Raw genomic sequence first — 26,106 nt, 5'->3', positions numbered from 1 at the left:
CATGGCACGTTAGGCGTTTATGGAGAACCAGTGATAGTTTTTATTTTTGTTTTTACTCGGTAGTTTTATACAGGTACGGACGAAAAGTTATTACTCTTCAAACTAGTTAAAAATATGTAGATGGCGCCCTCTACAAGTATGAGTCATATTGATATCAAAATCAAAATTCTCATGTCAAAAAACTCCCAGATACCAACTTTCATTCAAATATTGATGTTACTTCAGAAATTATTTGGAAAAAATGCGGTATATTTAGACGGGGACCGAACGCATGCGGCCGTTCGTTCGTTCGTTCGCTCGACCATCCGTTTCGAGTCGGTACATCAAACGCGTTCGCCAACAAATGCCTCCGGTCTTCTCGTGCGGTCCTATCGTGCGGTCCCCGTCCATACCACTAGCGAACATTCGTTCGTTCGTTCGTTCGTTCGTGCGGATAATGAATACGCACCTTTAGGTGTGATAAAGATCGAAAAAAGAACGGCGTCCAGTTGGCCTGGAAATAACGTTAGATGATATTTCCTATACATATAATTTACATCTAAAATGGCTTAACTTCTTTTCTAAGCCATCTCTGGCGCCGTTTTTTTTTCGTACGGTATTAAAATAAAAAAGAGCGTTAAATTCACTGTATTTTCTGAGTGCAATTTTAGGTGAATCTGGAGGAAAGCAAAAATTAGTTGTGCTTGGCAAGGTAATCATAAATGGATATTCCTATAACACCAGTTACGTTACAGGAACCCCTCCAAGAAGGTAATAAAAGGAGATAAAAATTTAAAAATACTCTCTGATTTATTTATAATTAGTAACTATTTACAACAATTTTGATATTACAACCATCAGGGTTGGGCAACGACACGTAGAAAATTAATTTTGTACGTGTATGTAGAAAAATGCCTAGAAAATGTATGTGGAAAATGTAAATCCGAGTACATGTTTAAAATTAATTTTGTATATTTAAAGCTATTTTTTTCCTTTACAAGTTCTGGATTTAAACCATTTCTGCTAGAGTAACTATAACCAATAAACAAAAATAATAATTTTAGATTATAGTGGAGTGCCCAGAGACTTTTATTGCGGAATTCAATTACTGTGAATGTATTAACGTGAAACCTTCTGTATTGTGTTTTATAGATAAAATACTAAAATGTTTACCTATTTTTTTCCGTTGTTTTTAATTTTTTATTTTAGTAATTTTAGTAAATTCTTATTTATTTCCTTCTTAATTTTAGAATTTTTTAAATTTGTTTTCTAAGTAAATTTATTGAAATAAATGAATCTAATGCATAAGCTGTACCTATTCTGATCTTATATTCTAATATCATTGAAATTTTGATTGAAATCGAATTATACAGGGTGGCGCGTCATACACGACGCGGTTTTTGCAAGGAGAACAAAAGTTTGTATTGAAGTAAAATTTTGTGAAGTCAATTTAAAGCATTTTCTAAAATTATATAGAGTTTTACAGGGTGTCCCCAAAAAAGTTACACATGAAAGTTGTGATTTTTGTAATGGAACATTGTGTATATTAATTGCTTTTCGGATTCTGGTAAAAAAATCAAGGCGAGTTTCATTAGAAAAGTATATGACTAAAATGTATAGTTTTTGAAATACATTCACCGGCAGGAAAAATGGACATCTTAAAACTTTGATGTATTTTAAAGTTTAATATATTTTTTTTCTAGTGGGCCGATTTTGATGATTTTTTAAGCAGTATGTAGCCAAATTATTTGAGTTTTTAGTATCTCTTTCTAAATTATACATGCAACTCCCCATCTGTTAATTATACGAAGGAAAACAAAATGTTGATATTTCTGCGAAAGTTTGAACCACCCTGTGGAATATGTTAAAACAGCAAGAAATTTAAAAATTATTTTGTCATTTAGATACAACCTTTCTCGATAGTTTGTTTTTTGATTCATCTCATTAGCTTTATTTTTATTGGAGATATTCGCTTTTGAAGAATACACTAACATTTTTTCGTATTTTTTACATTAAGACCATGCCGTTGCTTTTGTTCCTAATCAATAAATCTAGTAAGTTCTGGTCCCGAAGCAGGCCTTCTTGACATAAGATTTGCTTCATTTAGTATTCTTCTTGAATAGTCAAGGCCAGAAATGCAATAAAATGTCAGGATTTATGATGCAATAATCAAGAACAATCTGATATTTGGGGCGGAAACATGGAGGTTAATGGAGAATAGAATTAGAATAAGTGGGAGGGGGGTTAATCTCTGCGACCTTAGAGATCTATTGTGTCCCCCTTTCTTGAGTTATAACTCATCATACAGTCCCAGGACTTCCTACGGAGACCCGTGTCCCTCACAGTCGAGGAGCTACGACCCAGGCCGGGTAGACGAAACGGTAGCACATGTGAGAAGGATATACAACACGCAAAAGGTACTAAACTGGCTTCCACAAAAGAGAAGGAAACGAGGAAGACCAAGGAAAAACTGGATGGAGGGTGTCAAGAAGGCGATGAGCTCAAGGGATCTGCGTGACGGAGACTGGGATGAACGAAACCAATGGCGATTAGGCATCGCACAACCCCGAAGGACGTTTTAAAAGCGATTCTTATATTATATAGTCTTCTTCTTATAGTCTGTTAGTTAATATGTACGTTCCTTAAGTGCAATCCATTATAAATTTAAGAAGCTGGCAAACGGCGGTTTCTTAGCGATAAACTTACAATAAGTCGATCGTCTCGATTAGAAGTTCTCATACGAAAGCTCCTGGACGTCTAGATTGACGTCCCCATGGACGGGGTTATAGTTAAAAAGCCACTCAGTATACTCTATGGTATTAAGGTATTTTTGGAACCGGAATTTTATAGCAAATTCACTGAACTAAACAATTATAAAACATTTTATTTGAAAACCTAAAACTTGACAGTTAAGAATAAAAATATATTTGACTCACCCTGTATATCTATAAAAGGATTTTTGAAATGTGCGCTACCATTAAACACATGTTTTGTAAAACGTTTGGAGTGAAAATCTCAAATAGAAATCTTGACACAGAACTTTTTCGGAACACGGAGCCATATTGTATGTATGCATTTGTATATGTATATGTGTGTTTATTTACATACTAAAATGAAAGCAATGAATTTAAATGGGTAAACTTTGTAATATATATTATTAACAATAAGTTTTATAAAAATTCGTTCACAGTAAATGAATTCCGAGGTTTGTATCCCATCAGGGCTTAAAGCACTCCACTATTACAGTGAAATTACAAAAACAATAAAAGCTATTTCAAAGGTGCATTGATTATGACCACAAGCAAAGGCATGCTTTTAATGCCAAAATTGCACTAAATCGTTACTGTTTTCAAAAGCGATTGAGATGAATCAATAAACAAACTTCACCTTGATGATAAGTCGTTTTTAAATTTCTTACTTTGTTAAACCATACCATAGGTTGTTTCAAACTCTTGCAAAAATAACATTTTGTTTTCCCTAGTATACTGCTACTCGACAGATGATATTTGAAAAAAGAGACTAAAACTGAAATAATTTAGCTAAAAATAATCAAAATTGGTTCATTAGAACAGTGTACAGGGTGATTCGCCTCCATGGCACGTTAGACGTTTATGGAGAACCGGTGCAGGTGATAGGGGTTTTCTAAAAATTTGGATTTTTGTATTAAGGCACCCTTTTCTAATTAATTTATCAACTAGTGAAGGAGAATATCTATTACACTCAGCTACATTCCTAATGTAATCTCTTTCTATTTCATATCTTTCGTTGGAAAGAGTGAAACTAAATAATCTATGAACTAAGAAATTTAAACTAGCCATTTTATGTTCAACACTATGATGTGATTCATTAGGAATATATCTGCGTGTGAGCGTATTTTTCCTATAGATATCAAATTCCAGGCAATTATTAGTATTTCTAATAACTAATACATCTAGAAATGGTAATCTGTCGTTGTCCTCAATTTCATGCGTAAATTTAATGGAAGGAAAACGATTATTTAACTTAGAAATAACATTATCTATGGTGTCTGAATGTGTGTCAAAAACAGCAAAAATATCATCCACATACCTAAACCATACTCTTGGAAAATACTCAAACTGATCTTTAGCCTCCACTTCAAACCTTCTCATGAATAAATTAGCCAAAAATGGAGACAATGGATTACCTTCCCGCTGTTCAAAAAAGTTGTTATTAAATTGAAAACAATTTTGTTTCATACATAACGATGTAAGCTCAATATATTCAATCACATTTTTGTTGGCGAGACCATTTGCGTTCAGTAATTCCTTCAAGTAGCCTAAAATATGTGGAATTGGAACACTTGGGAACAACGAAGATACATCAAAGGAGACCAAAATTTCACCTTCATGCAATGTTATATCTTTAATTTTGTTAATGAATTCAATATTATTTTAACTGAGAAAGAAGGTTCATGATCAGGTAAATTTTCGAACTCCTTGATAACCATTTTGCCAAATTATAAGTCGGAGAACCTACAGCCGAAACAACTGGGCGCATAGACTTGTCCGGTTTATGAATTTTTGGCAAAGCATAAAATTTTGGTAATGAGGGATTGGATACTTGCAATTTCCTCTTTAAAGAAAGATCAATAAGGGTGTTACATTCTTTTAGAGTTTTTTAACGTCTGCTACCATCTTAGACAAAGGATCGTTTTTCAAATTTATGTAGGAGCTATTATCGATTAAGTTGTTAACCTTATCGTAATAGTCTTTTTATCTAATATAACAACCTTATTTCCCTTATCAGCTTTTAGGTAGAAACAATCTTTGTTACGCAAACTCTTGACAATATTGTGCTCCTTGTTAGATTTTAATGATTTACTTGAAACGATATTTTTTGATAACTGATTTCTACAAGCCTCTCTTGTAAATACTTTAGAAGCCTCGGGCAAGTGTTCAATAGCAGTTTCAACACCAACGACGATTTCCTCCAAAGCGCTACCAGAGTTGGGCAATGCAAACTTTAAACCTTTGTTTAATATACTGAGCTCTTGTTTATCAGAAAGATTCTCTACTACGTTTATGTCTCTTTGGAAAACATGTTTGTTTTTAGAGCTTTTTAATTTTTTAAACTTATTATTCAAATTGGACATTTTCTTAACAAATTTTGAATTGATAACCACAAACATATTTCTCTGAAACACCAACATTCATACTCTACATTAGTTAGCTTATAAGTAAGTTTTAATACAAACTGTCGTGGTGTCGTTCCATGGCAAGAGTGGTTCGAGGCCGGATGAGATCGATTTAGACACGCCATTGACAACGATATGGCCGAGGACCGCGGTTCGGATTCCGCGTCAACACAGTAGGCCCTGTCCAGATTACCTTTAGCAGTAAAAATGAGACGTTAACTTAAAATATTTTTATTTTTTCAATGTGTGTAGGCATTAAATAAATCAGAGAGTGTTCTAATGTTTCATACTGACTTTTCCAGTAAAAATAAAATAATACGTTTTAGATACTTGCGGTGTCGTGATGGCCGAAAGTTCAAGTGTAAAGCTAGGGCTATCCAAAACTACACTACTGCGCAGATTAGATTAGTTAATTGCCACAATCATCCACCTGTCGAGAATGAAGATAAAATAGCTGCATTTTTGGATGAATTACGGGCTTCTGTTCGCAGTAATGGCACATTAAAGGAAATCTACGATAGAGTAGCTGAGAAGTACGTAGAAAATTTACCGTTTTAATTTTATTATAATTTTTTATTTTTTATCTGTCAAATTTTATATTTTAACATACAATGTCTTTCGTTTTTATATCCATCTTTGTTATCAAGGAACAGAGCTACAAGTCAGTTAAAATATCTTAACCCTCAACTGGCGTCTATTTAAACCTCTGTAAAATGTTTACTTTTAAGAATTAGGTCTCGTCGCGCCGTTTACCTTCAAGTTAGGGTACCAATATGCAACTGTTAAAGGCGTACTTGATATTATCAAGTATTGTTCCTACCAGCGGGGGCTAAAATTTCATTGGGGTCCGTGTGGCACCACCACAAGAATGTTTCATTATTAGGATGGTGGGTAGTTTAAAAAGTGTGCCTCACTGGGACGCTAATTTCGAGGAAGCATTAATTGAGTGGTTTGATGAACTTGAAGAGGCTTAAGTGAGATGAAGACCATCGAGACATTTATTTCTCTCTGAAGAGTAACCATAACTCCGATTTTGAATCTCTTACTTATTGAAGAGAGAATATTGAATAATCAATACCAGAAAAGAAAGACATGTGGTATCTTCCTGTGCCTTGTGCTTAGCTGCATGTTGGCGATTGTCTGTACTCTTCATACAATGTGTAGAATGCCGTTTTCGGCTCTTCGAAATATGGTGGCTGCGTCGCTGATGTTACACCAATCCCGCATGTTTCTTAGCCAGGAATGTTGTTTTCTTCCTGAGCCTCGCCGTCCCTCTATTTTTTCTTGTAGAATCAGCTTAGGAATGTAATATTTGTCTCCTCTAAGGATATGGCCGAGGTATGAAACTTTTCTTTCTTTAACTATATTAAGCGTTTCTCGTTCATAACCTGCAGTTCTTAAAACTTCTTCGTTGGTGGCATGTGCGGTCCATGGTACACGTAAGAGTCTCCGGAGAGTCCACATCTCGAAAGCCTCGATGCGGTTCAGGGTTCTAGCCTTGAGAGACCACGTTTCTGCGCCGTATAGTAAGATGGGCCATATTTACCATTTTACTACCCGTAGTCTAAGTGCTAGATATGTGGTATATGGCAACCATATGTCAATGAAGAACTGACAAAAAATTTCATGAATCAAATGTGCACGATCCATGTGCGGCAAATGCAGATCCTATATTAGCATGAACTGCATTTGAAAAAGTTGTACATTCAAGGTTTGCAGTTTTGTTAAAAATAATTTATGTTTATTGCATTTTAGTTGTTTGTACTTTTAATAATAGGTAAAATTATAAAATATGTATGTTTTTAATTTCTATGGGTTTTTTAGCCAAGTTATATTTCTGTTGCCAAAAAATGCGTTTTACTTTATTTTTGTGCCCGTTCTTATTAATTTGTTGAAAATTAATGAAATTGTTTGTTCACAAGTTTGAATATATTGTACACAGTGTTAAAATAACAAGCTTTTTTATAAAATTTCTTCATGTATTTTGAACTGAAAAAAATTGAGGTCTGTCTGACGCCAGCACACCATAAGCGTTACAAAAATTCACCACGCCAGTTGAGGGTTAAATCTAGAGAAGACTACGTTACGTCTTTTTTAAATCACCATGATTTAAATCTTAAACAGCCTCTATACTATGCGGAAAACTCTTCGAAACAGGTCAAGGTCCGTTCCATCGCCCAACTTTGTCGCATTTCGGTTTATTTCCAGTTGTTTTGACCCACTTCGGTTTGCCTCGACCTACTTTCGATTCTTAAAAGCCCCTGAAAACTACTCGTGAGGAGGGCGTGGGATGATTTTTTGCGTTTCTTGTTGCCTCGTTTAATTTTGTTTCGTTTTGGGCTATTTCCAAAATGTGGCGGTAATTCTTAAAAGCGCCTGAAAACTACTCGTGAGGAGGGCGTGGGAGGATTTTTTGCGTTTCTTGTTGCCTCGTTTAATTTTGTTTCGTTTTGGGCTATTTCCAAAATGTGGCGGTATCAGCACCCAAGGCAAAGGACTTTTTTTTCATAAATCTCAGTGAAATAAGTAAACCTAGACGTTTCTAAAATATCTGTTATTACGATGATATTTCTTTAATTACATCTCGTTTTATGTTTATATATATTCCACAAAATTAATATTTGAACACGCGTTTATAAAATGTATTTAAAAACAAAACTTTTCACTTAAACTGCAGGAATATAATTAGTACAATATTTTTATGATTTAATTTTATTATAATGAATTAGTATATAAAATTGTATATATGTTTGTCTATGGTTAATATAAGAGTAGTATTGTGCTTGATGAGTAATAATAGTAACATTATCAATATACCGAGATGATTGGGAAAATTATTGATTGACCCGATGTTAACAAAAGTATGGTCGTACCATAAATATAATAGCCGGAGAGCTGGCGACATATTTAGAGAACATATTTTAGGCAAGTTAGAATAACAAAAAAAATAAAGTTTAATAATTTGTGAACCCAGAATCCTGGCTGGGGGGTTGGGGGTATTTCGCTACTGCGCAACCCATAACATTTGCAAAAAAATAAATCCAAAAAACATTCTTTAGGCAACTTGAAATTTGTTTATTCTTAAATTTTAGCATCTATTTAACCTAGAAATAAGTGTGCCAGACTTTTTTTCCGGGTTTAAAGTGTAACCAGACCATTCCAAATATGTTTAATTATTATACCTGGAAAACATACTTTAGGCATTCTAAAATTTTTACAGCGTGTTTATTAGGTGATATTAAAAAAAATATGTGTTAATTACCAGACGAATTCAACGGGATTTAATACTTGCCAGAGGCGAATAAAGATTTTAAATGAGCGCGACAAAAAAGTCTTATGAGTATATATCTATAAGCGCTAGAAAGATAGTTTATAGAGACCCGTCGCCGTCGCGTCGGCAGCCGATGCGGCTGACGTAACAGTATTTTGGAGTACTTCAAATTTTCATAAAAACAATTTTTTTTCGGTTTCATTTCAATTATTTGCAGGCTTTTAATTCAGAGATTATTTTGTTGGAATTAAGTTACCATGTACACATATGTATTTATAAATTAAATATTGACGTGCATAGTGTAAATAGTTTAGAATAATTACTGCAAATAAATATTTTAGTAACTAATTTCGCTACTAACTACTAAATCACAATGGATAAAAAACTAAGATAAGTTGTGTAGTTAAAGTACCATTGTTAATCTTTCTAAATAGATTCAAAAGTAAGTAAAAGTGCTTTACTTTTATACTTAGGCGTTAAAATTACTTTTTTATATTGTCAATCAGGTCGCAAAAATTAATAATAATATAATATGTCACAAAAGTATAATAATAATTATACTTTTGTAACGTTTGAAAAAAATATATTTTATATTATGCTAATTTTTAAATAATTATTCGTCTTTTTATTCATTCAGATACAAAATACTTAAATTAAAAAGTTTTCTTATTGAAAGGATTTCAATCATACATTTTTATTAAAAAATGTTTCTTTTTATTTATTCAATATTAGTTAGTTTTTTTTTAAGTTTTTACGACTTCAAAATGCTATTACGTCAGCCGCATCGGCTGCCGACCGGTTCTCAATAAACTATCTCTTTCGCGCTTATATAAAATATACTCAAAAGACTTTCTTATCGCGCTTATGTAAAATCTTTATTCGCGTCTGACATTAAATCTCATTGAATTTGTCTGGCAATTAACACATATTTTTTAATATCATCTAATAAACACGCTGTAAAAATTTTAGAATGCCTAAAGTATGTTTCCATCAGGTATAATAATATAATTAAACATATTTGGAATGGTCTGGTTACACTTTAAATCCGAAAAAAAGTCTGGCACACTTATTTCTAGGTTAAATAGATGCTACAATTTAAGAATAAACAAATTTCAAGTTGCCTAAAGAATGGTTTTTGGATTTATTTTTTTGCAAATGTTATGGGTTGCGCAGTAGCGAAATTCCCCCAGCCAGACTTAGGATTCTGGGTTCACCAGTTAATAAACTATACATTTTTAGTTATTCTAGCTTGCCTAAAATATGTTCTCTAAATATGTCGTCAGCTCTTAGGCTATAAGTCCGTGTTATAAAAATTAGTTCCTACGTTTCATGAAATAGATCGAGACGCGCCGTGATTGGTGGTTTATTTTTTATTGTTCATCTGGGTGAACAATAAAAAACAAACAACCAATCACGGCAGGTCTCGACCTATTTCAGGAAACGTAGGAAAACTAATTTTATAACACGGGCTTATAATTATCGCACTAATTGCAGAAATGTTTTTGCAAAATGTTTTACGAAATTTTTATTTCCAGAAATATTTCGTAAACATTTCGGGGATAGTGTAGAGGCTGTTTTACGTTAATTCGTCAATTCCAACATAAAGTTGAAATTATTTATGTCTTAAAACTTAAGTAACTTTTTTCCAAGTCATTTTTTAAAGTTCTTTTACCTAAAAACTTTATTATTCTCTAAAAAACTTGAAAATAACTAAGGTAAATAGATTGAACTTTCTTTGTAGGCATCCAGAAGGAGCTCCTTGTAAGCCTTTTGATCGTATTCGATCCTCCATGTCCAGATGGAGATCCAGGATTAAAACACCTAATAAGAAGTCTCGTCATTTATCCGCATTACTTTGTTAATTTGTTGAAATATATATTTGGAATCATTATTAAACTTAATTGCCCCTTCATATCCAGACAGACATATAAATACAAAAACACTTAAAATAAACTTGTTTAAATATCTTAAACATTATTTTATTATAGGGACTCTCTATGTTCAATGATTTATTGATTTATTATGTTTATTGATTTATTATGGATGGTTATTGATTTATTATGGTTACACCATAATAAATCAATAACCCTAATTAAAACTGATGAAAATAAAATTATAACGGAAACAGAAGAACTATTGCAAACTCTCTATGTTCAATGATTTATTGATTTATTATGGTGATTGATTTATTATGGATGGTTATTGATTTATTATGGTTACACCATAATAAATCAATAACCCTAATTAAAATTGATGAAAATAAAATTATAACGGAAACAGAAGAACTATTGCAAACTTGGAGAAATTATACCATTAATCTTTTCAACGACGAAAGATCAGAAAACCCTGCAACTGAGATTCCCATGCCATCAGGACCAAGCATATTGGAAAGTGAAATTATTCATGCGATTAGATTAATGAAAACGACAAAACTCCAGGGCCTGATGATATGTATTCGGAAACGTTCCACTTAATTAATGAACAAAACTTAAAAACTATAGTACAGCTTTTCAATAACATCTATGACACCGGTTACATCCCTGAAGACTGGCTTCGTTCTACGTTTATCACGCTGCCCAAGTCAAGTAACGCAACTTCATGTAAAGAGTATCGTCTTATTAGTCTAATGAGCCACTTTCTTAAGCTCTTTTTACGGGTACTGCATACAAGACTCTACAAAATATGTGAGGAAGTAAGTGGAGAAAGTCAATTTGGATTTAAGAACGGCTTTGGTACTAGAGAAGCCATATTCAGTCTTCAAACTTTAGTACAGAATTGCCAAGATCAGAGAAAAGATGTCTTCATGTGCTTTATAGACTATGAAAAGACGTTCGATAATGTTAAACATAACCTCCTTGTATCATACCTCAGAAACTTGGGACTTGATGGAAAAGATATAAGGCTCATCAGTAATTTGTATTGGAACCAAAAAGCTGAAATTCGTATACATAGCGTAGGAGTAACAGAAGATTTTGAAATAAAAAAGGGGGTAAGGCAAGGGTGTATTCTGTCTCCAATGTTGTTCAATTTATATGTGGAAAGAGCATTCACTGAGTCAATCTCCGATAGTCTCATTGGTTTGAAAATAAATGGCATTCCAATTAATAATATCCGATATGCGGATGACACAGTGATATTGGCAGACAATGCAAATGATCTCCAAATCCTTCTAAAAACAGTGAAAGTCAAAGACTGGGTTTAAACATAAATACTACAAAAACTAAATTTATGGCTGTTAGCAGAAACAATATTCCGGACCCCAGAATTTACTTAAATGGAGAGGTCATCAAGCAGGTCACACAATTTAAATATTTGGGATGCATGGTTAACGAAACGTGGGATCCGGATCAGGAGATCAAATGCAGGATCGAACAAGCAAGATCTACTTTTCTGAGACTGCGAAGATTTCTCACAGATAGGAATTTGAACTTCGGCCTTAGATACAGAATGGTGAAGTGCTATGTCTGGTCCGTTTTGTTATATGGTGTGGAAGCATGGACACTGAAGGTAGCAACAATAAACCGAATTGAAGCCTTCGAAATGTGGACCCTACGACGAATGCTAAGAGTGCCCTGGGTCGACCGTGTTAGGAATGAAGACATTCTCAGAAGAGCTGGTCTGGAACAACGTGAACTCTTCGAAATCATCAAGAAGAGGAAAATAGCCTATTTGGGACACATACTACGTGGAGAACGCTATCACTTTCAGCGTCTGATTCTCCAGGGTAAAATAGAGGGGGGCAAAAGGGGGATAGGACGAAGGAAGCTATCCTGGCTGAGAAATATTCGTCATTGGACAGGCATACAGGACTTCCAAGCACTCCAAGTCGCGGCAGTTAACAGAACCATCTGATGAGGAAGAAAAAGATGAACGCCTACGCAGGAATCTGCACGGCACCTTAAGAAGAATGTTCAATGAAAGTAATTCGTGTTAAAGAACTCATTTCTGTTTTTCTTTGTCAATACAGCAGCTTTAATTTTTGAAATTAACATTTTTAACAGTTTTATTAGCAATCTCCGTTATTTATTAGAGTTTGCGACTAGTGATTTAATACTAATATATTGTAGATGGATTCGTATTTCACGTTAATATTACTAAAGGAAACCGAGGCTCCCATGATGTAAGATTAAGAAGACGTTTAAAGACCCATACTAACTATGCGCTGATGCAGTTTGTCAATGCGTCGATTTGATGCGTCCATGCGATGGGTTGTGTGGGGGTTCGAATGACGGTTTTGAGCTAACCATCTATACAAATATGACGCGCTATGCGTGCAGGGACGCATGAACGCATCAAATCGGCGCATCAGCGCATAGTGAGTATGGGCTTAAGTAATTTCTAGTTTTTTAAATAGTTTAAAATTCAGTATACTAAAATTTGCAATCTGGTTTGGTAAAATTTGTGAATGTTCTACTATGAACTTTTTCGCCTGTCTTTGCCCTGGTGAATATCTCCGCCATTCTAGAGAATAAGTTAGCCACTCATCAATTTAGTGGCTATTCTCGTGACTGTTTTTGCAACGCCGATATAAATTGTACAGGGTGGACCATTTTGGTTGTTTCTATAGGGTATCTAGGAAACCGTAAGAAATATTCAAATTTTGACACTGCAGTCTCGGGTTCTTTTTTTGAAAAAATCACAATGCCGCAAACCGATCGTGGCTATCTTGATCGGTTTCGAAGCTACAGGGGGATTCTCAAATTTTGTACTTTTTGAAGATGTTCGATAGCTTGTTTATTTCAGCCCACTACGCATAAATGAATTATACATTCTAAAGGCACATTTCTGTGTAGAATGCAGTGGCGTAGTCAGACTTTTTTCTAAAAAAAATTTTTTTTTAGATATTAATTATACTTCTGTTTTTTTTTAAATTTCCTGATTCAGCTTGGCATGGGCTTCTCGAAAATATATAACACTTTATATTTATTTTCACTATTAACCTCAACATTTCAAATTTTTCTTAAAATATCCAGTTAGGAGTAGGCCGCGCCGAGTAACAAAGTAAACGGTTGTCATGGTGATCGGGACATACCTTTGATAGATGCGTAACATTTCATTTCAACAGATTGAAGTGTGTGTATTTTTAATGATAAAAAAATGAGTAAATTTTAAAATTTTGAGAAATATAATATGTTGGAATGTTATATTGAATCTAGCAAACATAAGCAAATGGCAGCTGATTTATATTTTGAGCGGTATTTTGAGCGCGAGCAACCAAACCCAGCCATTTTTAAAAGGTTAGAAAATAGTTTAATCCTAGCCACCTAGGTCACCTGATATCACTCCCTTGGACTTCTTTTTCTGGGGCTTTCTGAAAAACGAAATTTATCAAAATGCAAATAGAACATTAGAAGAGTTACGAGATAGTTTTGTTGTGGCTTTGCAAAGTGTAACCAACATACACGGCAGAGACGGTGCCAACTCCTTCTAGATATTAATGGGCAGCAGTTTGAACATTTAATGTAGTTTTTGTGTTTTTATAAGCCCGATTGAAGTAACCTGTTGAGTTTGTATTAAAATATGTTCTTTTGTTTCTGTTACACTTATTTTTATTTGCTTCGTATTGTACCGAATTTATTTAATTGCTAATACATGGATTAATTTGAAAGTAGATATTCGCTTGTTTCCTTTAATACTCGGCATGACCTACCAAGAGGAAAGTGGATATCTTTAAATAAATTGGAATTTTAAAGTTAATAGTGGAAATAAATATATAGTGTTATATATTTTCGAGCAGCCCATGCCAAACTGAATCAGGAAATTTAAAAATATACAGGGGGTTGTATTTAAAAATACATAAGTTTAGTTAATATCTAAAAAAATATTTTTTTCGAAAAAAGTCTGACTACGCCACTGCATTCTACACAGAAAAGTGCCTTTAGAATGTTTGATTAATTTTTGCGTAGTTGTTGAAATAAAAAAACTATCGAACATCTTCAAAAAGTACAAAATTTGAGAATCCACCTGTAGCTTCGAAACCGATCAAGATAGCCACGATCCATTTGCGCCATTATGATTTTTTCAAAAAAAGAACCCAAGACTGCAGTATCAAAATTTTAATATTTTTCACGGTTTCCTATATAGATACCCTATATAAACAACCAAAATGGTCTACCCTGTACAGGGTGGGTCAAATTCGACTCTTTTAAATGGAAACACCCTTTTCTATAGGAGATAGACGAAAACTAATATCGGTGTCTGGAGCTCAATTTTCATCAAAAACATGACGGTGAAAACCGCACATCAATATCTGTTACCGTTTCGGAGTTACGGGGTGTTTTTCAAAAATGTGCATTTTTAACAAATCGCTGTAACTTTTTTGCTATGGAAAATTTTGTATTTCTATGAAAACATTTCCAAAGCACCTTTTTACGTAGAATTTAATTGTTTAAGTATAATTTTTTTAAAATTAATAATTTAAGAGTTATCAACAGAAAAATTGATTTTTTATATGGGATACCCTGTATATTTTTAATTTATTGAAAAGAATTTAAAATTAGCTTTCCAAAAATATAACACACTTGATATTTTGCTCGATTCCTCTTCGAGATATAGAGTATATAAAAATTCGCCCGCTTTAAATAGTAGGCTTTGAACGGCACCGGAGGTAATGCAAAAAAATTCTAGCTGTGAGCATCAATTAAAACGAAAATAATATTTGCTATGAGAGATGCAGAATTTTATAACAATTTAAAATATATTTAACCAACATCAACACATTTAAACTATATCTCATAACAATAAAAATAAATAGCAAACCAGGACATGAGATTTTGCTACAGGTGTTCGACATATCGACCGTCTTCTGTTATGGACAGACGGGGCAGTTTTGAACATTTCTTGCGGAATTCATTAACCTAGTGGGGGTGAAAGATACCCTCTCATAACTGCTAAGTATTTCTAATTCTTGTCTAGATTATACAGAAGAATAAGGAACCTTTATTCTTCCGCAAATATATCCATAGGATTAGATCCATGGGCACTAAGTCAGGCGGCCTCGACGGCCAACGGCTGGGTTCTTGGTCAGCTATTCAGTTATTCTTGAAATTAGCTGCAGAAATTTGCTGATAACTTCAGCGTTCAGAGGCGGTGCGTCGTCTTGCTGGAAAAATATGTTTTCGAGTTCCATTAAGGGCATATCATCTATGAGGGGTCCAAAGCCTACTAGTGGCGAACTTTTAAAAAATCTGTATTTCGAAGGGGATTATAACAAAATATCAATTGTGCTATATTTTTGGAAAGGTAATTTAAAATTCTTTTTAGCTAATTAAAAATATACAGGGTGTCCCATATAAAAAAATCAAATTTTCTGTTGATAATTCTTAAATTATTAATTTTAAAAAAATTATACTTAAGCCATTCAATTCTACGTAAAAAGGTGCTTTGGAAATGTTTGCATAAAAATACAAAATTTTCCATAGCAAAAAAGTTACAGCGATTTGTTAAAAATGCATATTTTTGAAAAACACCCCGTAACTCCGAAACGGTAACAGATATCGATATGCGGTTTTCACCATCATGTTTTTGACAAAAATTGAGCTCCAGACACCGATATTAGTTTTTGTCTATCTCCTATAGAAAAGGTTGTTTCCATTTAAAATCGTCGAATTTGACCCACCCTGTACAATAAAAAGTATGGAACTGATACGGAACGGAAGCTTACGTATAGCCTCAATACAATAAAAAAATACGGAACGGATATGGAATGGAAACGGAAGGTATAGTGAGAAAACCTTTAACGATAAAGTTAGTTTAACATTCCTTACTTTGATTAAACCATTCCACAGGGTGTTTCAAATTTTAGGGAAAATATCAACACTTTGTTTTCCCTCGTATAATAGACAAATGGGGACTTTTTAGTTTTTAATTTAAAGAAGTCAAACCAAACCAAACCAAATCATTTACCTGCAAATTGCTTAAAAATATCAAATTTGACCGACTAGAAGAACATTTTCAGGTGTCTGAAATGATTTATCTGCCTAAAATGATTTCAAAGCTCCTGCAATATGTCACATCACATGTTATATTGATGGAGAAAAGAATTGTGAACTAGTTTTCTATTTTATATTTTTCAAAATCTTGTAGGTATTTTGTTCCTTTATATGTATATTTTTATAATAAACTATACGATCGAAAAAAGAACGGCGCCCAGTTGGCTGGAAATAACGATCGATGATCTTTCCTATAGAATTTTACATATAAAATTAGAGCCATCTTCTTTTCCAAGCCATCTCTGACGCTGGTTTTTTTTCGTACGGTATAAAAATTAACAAAAAAGAGCGTTAAAATTGTAAATTCACTGTATTTTCTGAGTGTAATTTTAGGTGAATCTGAAAAAAAGCAAAAATTTTTGCATGGCAGAGTAATCATAAATGGATATTCCTATGTCACCAATTGTACTAAAGGAACACCTCCAATAAGGTAATAAAAAATATAAAAAAATTAAAAATACTCTCTGATTTTTTATAATTAGTAAGTATGTAATTATTTACAGCAATTTTTGGTATGAAACGCATGTCTTGTGGTCTTATCACTCAAACGTCACGTCATTATTATTGTTGTAGAAGTATCGGCGATTGTTGCTTTAATTGATCATGGCAGAGATCAACTTCCGGATTTAAAAACATCTCTGCTAGAGTAACTATACCAATAAAAAAAATAATATTTTTCAATAAGAATGACATTACAAAAACAATAAAATTATTTCAAAGGTGTATCGATTAGGACCACAAGGCAAAGAAGGTATGCTTTTAATGCCTATATCATTTAATTGCTATAAATCGTTACTGTCTTCAAAAGCGAATGTATCCAACAAAAAAGAACTACGGAGATGAATCAATAAATACACTTCACCTTGATAAGTCGTTTTTAAATTCCTTACTTTGTTAAACCATACCACAGAGCAGCGATGGGCATTACGATTCTTTTTAGTGAATCGAATTACACGATTCAATTTCTCATGTTGAATCGACTCCTGTGACTTGTTAATTTGAACGAAACACATGCATAATTTACGTTTCATAAAAACAAGAATCGTAACTGGCACTATCGACGATAATTATCAATCCAACTCATAGTGTAAAATTAGACCATTGACAGTGATATGGCAGAGGATCTCGGTTCGAATTCCGCGTAAGCATAGTAGGTCCCGGCAAGATTATCCTTAGCAGCAAAAAGGAGACGTTAATTTAAAAATACTTTTCCTTTTTCAATGTGTGTAGGTGTAGGCCAATGACTAAAGAATACAAGTACATGTTACGCCCATATACGGGCTACAGCAGAATTTGTTTCGTTAGACGCCATCATTTTGTAGCCTAGGGATGAGTCACAACCTAGTCAACAGCGACAATTTTAGCGATTTTTAATAATTTTGTATGTAGTGAACTTTGTATAAACTTTATTACAATGGAGTTCAGATTTCAAGTGTAAAAGCCGCAACGATAAGAAAGAGCTAGGAGTTGCGTTTCATAAGCAAATAAACAGTCCACTCCACGTTTTTAGCGTTTTCTTATTGAATTTGGAATTATTTTTCTGATACTATATGTACTTGATATATGCTCTACGTCAATACTAGTTTTGTACCTTTTGTTAACATTTTAATACGTTTTTTTCGTAATTAATTAGTATGATGCTACCGCCTACACCATAAGCGTAGTCAAAACATTTATCAAAAATATAAATATCCCTTCAAGCAGCTAAGTTAAGAAAAATATGTGTCACGGCACTGTTTGGTGCCATGGTAACAATTTGGTCTCGGGTGCTATATATCCTTGTATTCTTTAGTCATTGGTGTAGCCATTAAATAAATCAGAGAGTGTTTTCATTTCTCTTTCTGACTTTTCCAATAAAAATTAAAAATACGTTTTAGATACTTGCGATGTTGTCAATCCCGAAAGCTAAAATGTAAAGCTAGGGCTATCCAAAAGAACCCTGCTGCGCAGGTTAGATGTATTAATAATAACCACAATCATCCACCTGTCGAGAATCAAGAGGAATTAATTGAATTTTTGAAGGAATTACGGGCTTCTGTTGGTATTGATGGCACATTGAAGCAAATCTACGATAGAGTAGCTAAGAAGTACGTAGAAAATTTACCGATCCATAATATAGAAATTATCCTGGTATTTTTTTTATCTGTCAAAATTCATATTTTAACATGAACAACCAACAAGCGAATATAGTAAGTGACATTGAAAACGGAACATCTATGGAGACTGGAGAGTGCTTTAATTTTCACTATATTTTTACAGCATGTTGGCCTACTACTAGATAGTTAGTGATTAGAATTTCATCTCGAAACGTCTCGTAAAACTGAGACATTCTACCTTAATGTCAATAATGAGTTAATGCTTCTCTTTTTTCTATACACTCGTGACTCCCTCGCGGCATTGATTGGATACGGTGGTCATTCTCTTCTTGGTATGGGTATCCAAAGCTACCCGAACTTCTTTGCGTAGAGCCAGTGTTTGTGGGGGCGCATTAAATTATGTCGCCTCCTTTTCATCATGATCCCAGACATGTTCTATTGGAGATCGAGGGGTTCACTGAAGAACATTTATACCGGAAGCTTCAAGAAACTATCAAAATACGGGAAGTTAGTCTCGGTGTTGCATTTTCAATGTCACTGTATATATTTGATTTTATTTTCTGTTTATTATCAAGGAACACATCTACAAGTCGGTTAAAAAGACTGAAGTCAAGTCATCATTATTTTTAAAATTAAAATGATTTATATCCAAAGTCAATTTCAACATAATGTTCAAATAATGATCTTAAGCCTTCAAAATAAATAATTTTCTTTAATTTATTTTATTTATATAACTTTAATATTTTCTATATAACTTGAAAATAAATTGAACATTCTTTGTAGGCATCCAGAAGGAGCTTCTTGTAAGTCTTACAAAACTATTCGAGCCTCCATGTCCAGATGGAGATCCAGGATTAAAAGGATTAAAACATCTTAGGAAGTCTTATTATTTATCCGCATTACTTTGTTAATTTGAATATATAATATATAATATATGAATATATAATAACTTCTTTAGATATCTTAAAAATTATTTTACTATATGAACTCTCTAGGTTTAATGAAAGTAATTCGTCTTATAGAAATCATTTCTGTTTTCTTTATCGATATAACAGGTGGAATTTTTGAAATTAACATTCAAAAAACAGTTTTATTAACAATCTCCGTTATTTATTAAAGTTTGCGACTAATGATTTAATACTAATATATTGTAGATGGATTCGTATTTCACGTTAATATTAATAAAGTGTGACAAAAACCGTACCATCGAAAAAAGAACGGCGTCGAGTTGGCTTGGAATGATATTCCCTATAGAATTTTACATATAAAATTACAGCTAACTTCTTTTCCAAGCCATCTCTGACGCTGTTTATTTTTCGTACGGCATACAAATAAACAAAAAAGCGCTAAAATTGTAAATTCACTGTATTTTCTGGGTAAGTCCCAACCACTGTAAAAAAAATTCTTTAAGTAAAGTCAAACGAACTGACTGTTTTTGACAAAGGTCTGATGATGGCTGAATAGCCGAAACCGGCCACTAATAAAGACATTTTTTTGACAGTGTTTGGGACTTTGATTTGGATATAACATTAAGTTTTTACCACGCGCCACCACTTTGTGAGAATGAACAAACTAAAGTTATTTTCTGAGTGTAATTTTAGGTGAATCTGAAAGAAAGCAAATATATTTTATTCGCAGAATGATTATAAATGGATATTCCTATGTCACCGATTCTGTTAGAGGAACACCTCCAACAAGGTAATAAAAAGATATATATATAAAAAAAAAACTAAAAATACTCTCTGATTTTTTGTAATTAGTAACTATTTACAGCAATTTTTGGCATTAAATGCATGTCTTGTCGTCTTATCATTGAAACGCAATAATTATTGTTGTTGGTAGTTACTCTAGCAAAGAGAGTTGCAGAAGTATCGGCTATTATTGTTGCTTCAATTGGTCATGGTAGAGATCAATTTCTGTATTTAAAAACATCTCTGCTAGAGTAACTATACCAATAAACAAAAATAATAACCTTGATTATGTATTGTTAATATATAAACAAGGATAATACTTTTCAATGAGAGTGACGTTACAAAAACAATAAAATTATTTCAAAGGTGCATTGATTAGGACCTCAAGCAAAGGTATGCTTTTAATGCTTATATTATTTAATAGCTATAAATCGTTACTGTCTTCAAAAGCGAATACCCAACAAAAAAAACTATTGAGGTGCATCAATAAACACACTTTACCTTGATGATAAGTCGTTTTTAAATTCCTTACTTTGTCAAGTCATTCCACTGGGTTTTTCAAAACTTTTGCCAAAATAACATTTTGTTTTCCCTCGTATACTGTTAGATGGTATGTATTTGAAAAAAGAGACTAATTTAGCTACAAATTGCTTTAAAAATCATCAAAATTGGTTCACGAGAATATATTGAACTTTAAAGGAAAATTTTAAGATGTCATGTGTAATTTCAATGCATGTGGGACAACGGCACAGTTATGTCGAAACACCGGTTCCCAATAGATCACCGAAGTTAAGCGATGTTGGACGATGCGATGGATGGACAGGTGACCATCTGGGAACTCTGTCGTGTTGTTGTTCCATGCCAAGAGTGTAAAATTTATTGACACCAAATACGTTTAAAATATATACTCGGAAGGCACCGCTTAAATTCCTATACCGATGTTGAAGGATGGCTATAGAATTTCAATGCATTTCCTACATAAGTCTGTCCTTGGGTTGTAGGAGGTTTGACTAAACAAGGATGAACTTATGTTTTGAAACCATTTGACTCGATTTTCTGTCCTTCAATACTGGGACGTACAGGGCCGGCGGAAGGGTCGGGCGACCCGGGCGGCCGCCCGTGGCGCCGTTTGCGAGGGGCGCCACGACGACAACTAAAATATTTAAAAACAGTAATCTAAAAAAGAGTAACGAATGACCAGATCAATAATTAATCGGTACTATCAATTTCCACATTAAAATATTACCAATTACCACACCACATAGGGAAGAATAGCTGACCAAACATTATAAACACTACTATATCCTAGACGTATCCTATTATAGTTTACTGAAATTATGCTCAAAAATCCTTTGCACCAAAGTTTTGGGATAGTTTTAATTTCTTCCACTCTATATGTTTTTTGGGTGCTCTATTCGAAACTGGGATTTGCGAATTCATTTTCGTGGAGAAATCTTAAACGAAATAAAATAAAAAAATATAAATCTGATTTGTTCGTGGTATTTTACTTATAATTCAGAAGCTATCAACTTTTTGTAAATAACCTTTCTTTCTATAATTCATGTTTTTATAAATTTTCTCTAAACTGTTTTGGGTCAAGAGCCATCAAAATTGAGAGTTTTAGCTCAAAATCGCACTTTTTCTACTACCATTTTATTTGTTATTAATGGCTAATGTACCTTAAAATTATATGAGGTAAATATTCATTTGCAAGCTCGATATCCTTATTATCCAAAAAAAGCTTATAAGTTTGCCTCATTAGTTAAATTAATTTATTAACAGTAATGGGAAAATATACAGGGTGTTTCAAAACAAATGCGAAACACTTCAGGGGGCGATTCCTTGTTCAAAATACATTTTGTTTTACATTTTATTTTTCAATTTCAAATCGGCGAGTTTTATCAAAGAAACACAAGAGATAAAAATTTCTAAACAAACCAAGCTATCCAAATTAATTTTTTGCATGTGTTTGATAAGATTTTTTAAATTTCGTTAACAAGAGTGATAGGGGTAGTTTATTTCAACCCCTTCCACTCATTTTAAAAAAGTGAGAAAATTACCAGAAAGTATGTTTTCACAACAGTAATGCTTCCATAAAATTTCATTAATCTATCGTTTTTCGTTTTCAAGATAAAAAATAAAAACATTATTTTTCCGCCATCTTGGTACCGCGATATCTCCCTAATGGTTGACTTTTGACCCAACGTTTATAAAGCAAACTACCCTTTATTTTGAACAAGGAATCACCCCTGAAGTTTTTCGCATTTGTTTTGAAACACCCTGTATATCAATATTTTGATGATTTTGATTTTTCCAGTTGAATGTGTAATAATACACGGAAAATGGTAGCAGAATCGTAGAATTTTCTCATTAGAGCAAAACAAAGGAATGCATCTCAAACACTGGCTGAACCTCATTTTGAAGTTTATGATCAGATACAAAACTGTATCTGATCATAAAGTGATACTGCACGAAATAATTGATTGTGAAAAAGAAAAAAAAATTTTCTTAAATTCTAATAGAAAAATAATGCAACTGCTTGAAACTACTAATATTTTCAAAGATCACTTATACCAGAACGAGACTGCCGAAGTTGGAATTCTATTTCTCATAACTCTATATACCGGGTGCCTCTCAAAAGTAGCTCACCCCTATAACTTGTTTATTTAAAAAAAAAAAACGAAATTTGGTATGTTAGTATACGACATAAATTAGGATTAATTGACGTATTCAATTGTTTTTGGTCACTTCCTGTTTTACCGGAAATGACTACAACTTTTGATTTTTAAATGGCACCCTCGATGGCATCCTCGGTATATTTCTACTTTATGACATATGTCATCTTTTGATATTTTCGATTAAAAATATGATTTTGGCATCTTTTGGACCGGCCACGACACTACATGAAAAACATTAGACGATTAAATCTATTTTTCCAAGGCTCCTTGTTTAAAAATTAGTGTTTTGAACAGAGCCATGGCACTCTAGATTTAAATTTAAAATATGAAGCTTTTTGAACGAAAATGTCAAAAGTTGATATATGATATGTCATTCTACTCAGAGTGTCATTTTCTATCGAATAAAGATAAAGTAGAAATATATCGAGGTGCCATTTAAAAATCAGAAATTTTAGTCATTTCCGGTGAAACAGGAAGTGGCCAAAAACAATTGATTAGTCAATCCTAATAATTTATGTCATATACTAACATACCAAATCTCGTTTTTATGTAAAAAAATAAAAAAGTTATAGGGGTGAGTAAATTTCGAGACGCAACCGGTATACAAAAAACAAAAACCGCAGACTAAGATTGAAAGAAGAGAAGAATTTTGAAGTATCTTTAAGTGAAAATGTATTGTTAAAGTAGCATGAATATGCTTAGTTGTAGTTAAAGGATAGTATTGAAAGAAAAAGAGAATTATAATAACTATTGGGGGGGGGGGGCGCTAGATAGGGTACTCGCCCGGTCTCAATATTTCCCTTCCGCCGGCCCTGGGGACGTATATCCTCTCATTGCTCTTATGGGGAGGCCGCCGTATACTTTATTTAAACGTATTTGATTGACACCCTAGATCATACACATATACTTACGTGGATAAGTAAATCACTATGGAAACTGTTGCAAACATATCAACGACTTCCATTTATCTTCTTCTTTTGTTGCATACGCGGTGCTTCTACTATCGATCCTTGTCGAGGACCTAACGCCCACGCGCCAAATTTGAACATTAATTTTAAACATTTAATTTGTAAAATGCATATTTTTGAACAATAAATTGAATGTTTACTGTCACAAAAATTAAATTGTATAAAGAAATACATTTACCCACTCCGTACAAATGTCAATATTCTTAGTAAATTTAACCAGAAAGTATCCATGTGGTTTAATATAAATAAAAGAACAACTGAATACTTTACTTGCCTATGAAAAGATAATTCTGGGATCTTTATAGTAGAACTTCCACACACCAAACACTTTCTAGTCATTTTTACGAGTATTTAGAAAGTCCAACGAGAAAAAATAGAAATATAATTGCACAAACTTAAAATTAACTTCTCGCTGAACACACTTGCATCCTTGGCTATATAAAAGCGGTCGATAAAAGAGTAATTAATACAATTTTTAAAATAAAAAACGCAAAAAACAAGCGTCGTTACACAATGGAAATAAGATTATGACATATGATTATGACAATATGATGACAATGAAAAGTTGGTTTCCGTAACAATGTATAATTTGTACTTTCCAAACCGTATAAAATTGTGATTATTTTGGGAATAAGTGCAACTTTTAATGCGCATGGGGGCGCAGAGTAAGGTCCTCGGAAAAGACAAACCTATTGAACGTTTCATAAGTGCAATAAAGAAGGAAGAAGGTTTGAAAATGGCATGTCGTGATTGTTGGAGACATATTTTTTAATGCTAAACTTATGGCGTTGATTTATCCGCGTAAGTATATACAGGGTTGTTCACCACATACGACACGGAGTATTATTGTAGCTAAACGATTAGATTTTTACAAATTGTAAATTTTGTGTTCGTTGAAGAACTATTAGAGCTAAAATTTAAAAATATTTTTACAAGATACAGGGTGTCCCAAATAAATAAAAAATATCAAAGTTGTATTTTTTTAAATGGAACACCCTGTATATTATTATATTTTTAGTTTCTATGATTAAAATAAAGGTAAATTTGATTAAGGTTTATCACCCTTAAACCTGACCGTTTTTGAAAAATTTTAAATTTTGTGAAATTGCAGTAAAATTTTTAAGGCTTCATTTCTCCAAGGGTATCAAAGTTTTTAGTACTAAATATTTACTGAAGTTTAATTATTGATCAGTTATTGTGTTGCAATAATAAAAGTAATACTACGTCATACAGAGTGTCTAAAAATTTATTTTAAATAATTTCTAGCTTTAAACGGCAATAACTTGTTTAATTTAAATGGAACACCCTGTACATTTTAGGAGAATCAGATGCACAATTTAATTGTCCATCAAATTGTATTATACCATTTTTACCTATCCCTTCAAGTTTTCGTTGAAAATGCATTTTCTTATAATTTAGACCTCATTTATCAATATACCCATGAAATATTGACATTTTAGATTGTTTTTAAAGTAAAAAATATACAGGTATTCCATATTTGTGTACAAAAATAAAACTATTTAAATCTTTATAAATGAGTGTACCATTAATTAAATATACCACCATTATTTCTGCCCAAATACTAATTAAAATTATATATTTAACCTGTATTAGTTAATAAATTATTCTTAAATAAATATGGATTTGGAATCAGAAATCAATATAATAATAAGTTATGAAAATGAACGTCTCTGTTGTTGTAAATAAGCACACGTCAAAAAATGAAATAAACTTTTTAAGGTGTTATTTTTACCACACTGTCTAATACACATACAAAATTAAGTTTTTTAATATTTGAAGCAATTATTATTATTAATCAACGCAACTTATTATTATTATTAATCAAACCAAAACAATCAATTAATGTAGTTTGAATACTGGAATCATATTAATTGGTCCTGTTTTACAAATATTTAGACAATTTTTTTTATTTTTTAATGACATAAATGAACTATATGGACAATATTAGTATCTGTACCCTTTAAAAATTTGTTACATCTTTAAAAATAATCAAAAATGTCATTATTCCATGGGTATATTTATAATTGTGGTCTAAATTATAAGAAAATGCATTTTCTACGAAAACCTGAAGACATTGGTAAAAAATGATATAATATAATTTGAATCGACAATTAAATTGTGCAACTGATGCTTATAAAAGCATAAATATACAGGGTGTTCCATTTGAATTAAAGAAGTTATTGCCGTTTATAGCTTGTTATTATTTAAAATAAAATTTTAGACGCTCTGTATAAGGTAGTATAATTTTTATTATTG

The 26,106-nt window shown here is 32.6% G+C and overlaps 1 protein-coding gene across 16 annotated transcripts in view; it reads left to right on the top strand.

Annotated features, from left to right (window-relative positions):
• LOC115879249 (protein tramtrack, beta isoform-like) overlaps window positions 1-26,106 on the top strand; it is a 200,474-nt gene that overhangs the window by 74,700 nt on the left and 99,668 nt on the right. For 2 of the 16 annotated variants that reach the window (XM_030896042.1, XM_030895974.1), the window contains exon 4: window positions 20,094-20,190. The exons of 9 other annotated variants lie outside the window; for them this stretch is intronic. In XM_030896042.1, the coding sequence (XP_030751902.1) occupies window positions 20,094-20,190 (97 nt within the window). Of the gene's footprint in view, window positions 1-650; window positions 751-5,460; window positions 5,668-10,146; window positions 10,283-16,729; window positions 16,827-18,273; window positions 18,484-19,275; window positions 19,391-20,093; window positions 20,191-26,106 lie in introns of those variants that run through there. 5 more of the 16 variants (XM_030896007.1, XM_030895967.1, XM_030896034.1 and 2 more) reach the window with 5 other exon arrangements.

This window comes from Sitophilus oryzae, unplaced genomic scaffold (assembly GCF_002938485.1).
Source record: "Sitophilus oryzae breed Bouriz unplaced genomic scaffold, Soryzae_2.0 scaffold_1067_pilon_pilon, whole genome shotgun sequence".
Taxonomy (NCBI): Eukaryota; Metazoa; Arthropoda; class Insecta; order Coleoptera; family Curculionidae; genus Sitophilus; species Sitophilus oryzae.
Note: the sequence above shows the minus strand (reverse complement) of the source record. Positions and strands in the feature narration are given on the sequence as shown.